General features: G+C 35.3%; 1 protein-coding gene across 1 annotated transcript; it reads left to right on the top strand.

Moving 5' to 3' along the window:
- The first annotated feature begins 985 nt into the window (after positions 1-985).
- Positions 986-2,124, top strand: LOC141839765 (KID-containing protein 1-like). Its single transcript, XM_074727588.1, has 2 exons — positions 986-1,556; positions 1,666-2,124. Exons 1-2 carry the CDS (start codon positions 1,258-1,260, stop codon positions 2,036-2,038), a joined length of 672 nt encoding a protein of 223 aa, XP_074583689.1. The 5' UTR covers positions 986-1,257; the 3' UTR covers positions 2,039-2,124.
- Positions 2,125-4,983: the final 2,859 nt, after the last annotated feature.

The raw sequence follows: 4,983 nt of genomic DNA, 5'->3' as shown, positions 1-4,983 counted from the left end.
CTCCTTCCCACCTCTCTAACAATTTCAAGACACTAAAATATCGTTAGGATTGAAAATTTGAAATGTTCTTATTTCAAGTTGAAGTTCATGAACCTTGGGAGATTAGGTGACTTACGACTAATTTAAAAGGATGCGTTGACCAACCTAAAGGATGTGTCAACTAACTAGTAGTCATCGTGATCCGCATCACCATATTGAAAATTCCATCACCCATAGTTATTGATAATTTGAGAAACTCATAATCTTATTGATAAAAGGCTACATCAGTGAGCACCTTCAAAAAAAAATGATAAATTTCAATTAGTTACATTGACTCAATCCCTTGGGGTGACCAGCTCGACCCCACAAAAATTTCCCACCAACCACTAGAGTAAATCGGAAAGCGCACGTAGCGGTCAACCCAGATGTCCAGCATCATTTGATTGCGATCCCATTTGCAATAAGCACCTTCAAAAACTAATACAAATGAGCTCCAGGCTACAAGTGTAGTAGTTAGATATTTAGTAGATAAGCAAACATCTTAAATTTGAATATCAATTATGATGCATTATAGAAGATTTTTTCTTTAATGAGAAACCGACTTATATAAGAATGTTAATTATCTGGATGAATCTTGTAAGTATTTTTCAATTTATTTTGATAGTTGATGAGAAATTTTTATAAGACTAGATTGATTATATTTAAGATTAATAGATACCATATGCTAATTAAAATAATAATAATAACTAATACAATGACTAAGAGTTTCCTGTTTCTTTTGCTTTTACCAATAATACGACTCAGCTACCCATTTAAAGATTATTTTAAAATAATAATAATTCAAATTTACTCTAATTTTCAAATTGTTTGGCCTGGACATCATTATCCAAAACCTACTTGGACATAACGTCAGATAACATGTTTTATTTATTTATTTATTTTTGTTAGTAATTATAATATTTGCCTCGTTATTTTTTTTATTTAAAGCCGTTTCACCCACGGGAAACGACGGGAATCGACAAGGGTTACGAAGTTGACTTGGTCAACGACCCTCTCTTCCTTATCCTTTTCTCCCCCTTCCTGTCTGTTCTCATATAACTTCTCTCCCTTCTGCCTTTTACTCACCGAAGCACCCGGAATCATCGATTACTACCCAGTTTGGATCGCCGGCGATCGTCGTTGACCACCCTTTCTCTGCCTCCCGACAGCCCCGACTCTTGATTCCCGGAGAGGATTTGGATTTAGTGAGGAAGAAGAGGGATCGGAAGAAGACAGAGTATGTCTTCTCTCGTGCTGCCCACCGTCGGTTTGAAGGATCAACTGAGAAGCTTGCCGGTCTTCCTCCCCGGCGAAGAGCAGCAGGCGGAGGTGGTATTGATGCAGCGCAACGGCTTTCATTGCGATCGGCAAGAAGAGGAGGAGGAGGAAGCGTCATCGGAGAACTCCTCCATCGGCTCCGCATCCTCTTCCTCCTCCACTTCCGCCCGAGGCGATGAGGAGGGCGAAGAGGCCGAGAGCAAGCAGAAAGATGGGACTCTCGGATCCTTGGGCGCGTTGGAAGAATCGCTTCCCGTCAAGTAAGCGCATCATTTCATTTCACGGATTTTTTTTTTTCGTTGTTTTTTTTTTGTTCTTCTTCCTTTCGCCAAAAGGATGGATAGAACTGATTGCCCTAATTTCGCCCAGGCGAGGGCTGTCCAATTTCTTCACGGGGAAGTCCAAGTCGTTCGCCAGCCTCGCCGACGTCGCCACCGCCTGCGCCCGCGACGTCGCCAAGCAGGAGAACCCCTTCAACAAGCGGCGCCGCCTGTTGATGATGAGCAAGATGCGTCGGGCATCCTACGCCTCTCTCCTCTGCCCGCCGCTGCCGTCGCTCCTGTCCCCCGCCCACACCGTGGAGGAAGCCGACGACGAGGAGGAGGAGGAGGACGAGCCACAACCCGCCGCCGCCGCCCCCCTGCCACCGCTGCCGCACCACGGCAGCGCTGCCCTCGCCCGCAAGCAGACATTTCGATCGCCGAGATCTTTCTCCCTCTCCGATCTCCAAAGTCACGCTTAATTCATTCTAAAATCTTCATTGTAAAAGTACGCTCGATTCAAATACAAGGCGATCTCAAGTTCAAGAGCTCGATCGATTCTCATGAATTCCTGTCCTGCTTTCAAATCGAGATTTCGGCTGTGGCTTGTATTCGACGAACAAGAACAAGGTTTTTGCCCTATTAATTAATTACGTGCGTATGATAGATAACATTATCCAGTGTAGTAGGATAAGATAAGGCTGTCCCGCGAGGGACCACACGCAATGTGGATGTCGTGGTGTCAGTCCTTATCCAGCCGACCAACCCCCTTTAATTAATTTATCGAATGGCCGTACGGCCCAATCATTCATCCTTATCTCCATCCTCTCACATTGGATTCGATCTCATCCATCCTTTCCCTTTATTTTATTTTATTTTATTTTTTTTAAATTTATTTTCTTTGTTGGTTAAGTCAATCGATAAACAAAGACAATATATAGATTTTTAAATGTAATATAAATTGTGGAGTGGGGAAAATTGGAAGGTCCGAGTAATAGTAAGATTGGACGACGTCTTGGACAAGCAAAGGAAAGGGGGAAAAGGTGGGTGAGGCGTTGCTTTCGAGTTTCTTGGGCAGGAGTTGTTGAGTTTTGGAGGTCTTGCCGCGTACTAGGAATCAACGAATGAAGTTCTACGTTGGCACCGACGGACAGGAATTAATGGTGTGAATAAATCGACCAGAGGATTTTGAATAGTATGAAAAATTATTGATGTTTGAGTTGAGAATTTGAAATATGTATATGATATCTAAATTTGATTTAAAATTTAAAAATATAGATAATTTTAATTCGAATTTGAAAATAAAATTGGAAGTCGAATTTGATTTAAATTGTTTGAATCTAATGATTTATATTTGAATTAATTGATTCAAATTATCTAAATTTTATTTTGAATGTATTTAAATTAAAATTATGTAAATATAATCACAGTTTGATTTGAATTCTACTCGTGAATAGTTATAAATAATTTATTCAAATCGCAAATAATTTGTAAATTATTAAATAAACTATTACAAATTTGAATTTAATTTTAAAAAAAATTATCGAATATATTTGAAGTTATATGAAATTTAATAATTTTAAATATGAATCAAATATTTTTTTTGAGTTAATTCGAAAAGCAGGTTGATGCTTACTAATATTGACAAGGGATTGATAATTTTAAAATGAATTTTTATTAAAAAATAATAAAAATGTTAATATATTCCCTTTTATCTTCCTGGATGATAATTTTCTTCAAATTTGATATCTGACCTAAATAGAAAAGTGTATAGAGGGATTTTTATTAAATTAAATACCAAAGTAACAAAGTAATGAAGTATGAGGATTTCTGATTCAGATATGAGAGTAGATCTAACAAAATCTTACCTATACTCTGACTTGACTTGAATAACTGATAAAATTATATATATATATATATATATATATATATATATATATATATATAATTAGAACCAATGCTGTGGTGCTGATTTTGAAATCAATATTATGCTGTTGATTTTCAAAACTAGTACCACAGTTAATTTTCCTACAATTCAATTAAAATTTTAATTTATTTGATTTAACCAAATTAGAAATTTTAAAATTAAAATTGAATTATCTAAAATAATTATTTAAAAAAAATAAATTCTAAAATAACTGAAATAATTTTTAAATTCGATGGGTTCATTCAGTTAATTCAGTTTAATTGAACTTTTGCTCATCTCTAATAGAGGATATATGAGTCTCTCATGGGTATGAGGATAAGGATATATATCCAATTCTCTGATAGATATAAAAATAAGGATGAAAATTGAATACCTGGTAAAGATGAAGATGAATATAATAAATAAAAATGAGGACGAATGATATAGAATCCGATCCAACTCCGACTCATTATCATCCCTAGTCCTTATACATGCATTCCCAAAGTCAATAGAGAATTATATATATCTTTTGGAATTATCAAAAGGGCATTTCTTTTTGATTTTTTTATCAAAAGAGTATTTTATTTCACCAGCAACCCATGTACAATTATCCAACTGTCCTTCAATATACTATTTTCATTATTATCTCCGATCTAAATTTTGAACCGATCATACACATTATGACAGCTACAATTGTAGTAGTATGTTTTCGTAACTGCTATAATGCATACTTAACATGTTCAAAAATATTCATATTGTAACAGTTACGATTTCATGATTGCTTACAACACGGATTCGACATGCTTACTTAATATTCACATTGTAGCAATTACGAAATCGTAGTTGCTATAGTATGTATAACAATTATGATTTTGTAGCTATTATAATATATATAGTAACTATTATAATGCATCTTGTTTAATATTTAGATGAGAGACAATAATAAAAATAATATATTTCAGAGTAGTTGAATAATTATTTATGAATTATTGATAGGTGAAATACTCTTTTAATACAAAAATCAAAATAAAACGACTCTTCGATTATTTGGAAAAAAAAATTAAAACGTTGATTTTTACGCCCTTGTTTGTTTCTACGCCGTCCACGCGGTTGTGCACGTCTGCATGCTTATGGCTTCATCTTCCATTTGCACTCATGCTTGAGTTTACATGTATTAATTAGATTGTTAAAAAAGGCAAGTCTGTATGTACCCCGAATCGCAACAATGATTTGTGCTATACTGGTATTTTCAATGTGGAAAATGATACTATGAAAAATTCAATATGAATGGAGCATGACACTCACAACTACATACAGTGGGTCCCACTGCATGCTAGTAGGACCTACTGCCAATGTGAATGTCATGTTCCATTCATTTTAGAATTTTTCATGTTAAGTATCATTTCCCTTTCAGTGTCTATAGTGACATCAGAATTATATTTTATTGCAAGTAATTGTCATCTATCGGATCAAGATGAGATCTCAAAAACCGACTCAAACTCAAACTAATTATAACTTAGA

This window comes from Curcuma longa, chromosome 11 (assembly GCF_044706935.1).
Source record: "Curcuma longa cultivar G26 ecotype Majalengka, Jawa Barat chromosome 11, ITB_CL_G26_1.1, whole genome shotgun sequence".
NCBI classification, from domain to species: domain Eukaryota; kingdom Viridiplantae; phylum Streptophyta; class Magnoliopsida; order Zingiberales; family Zingiberaceae; genus Curcuma; species Curcuma longa.
Note: the sequence above shows the minus strand (reverse complement) of the source record. Positions and strands in the feature narration are given on the sequence as shown.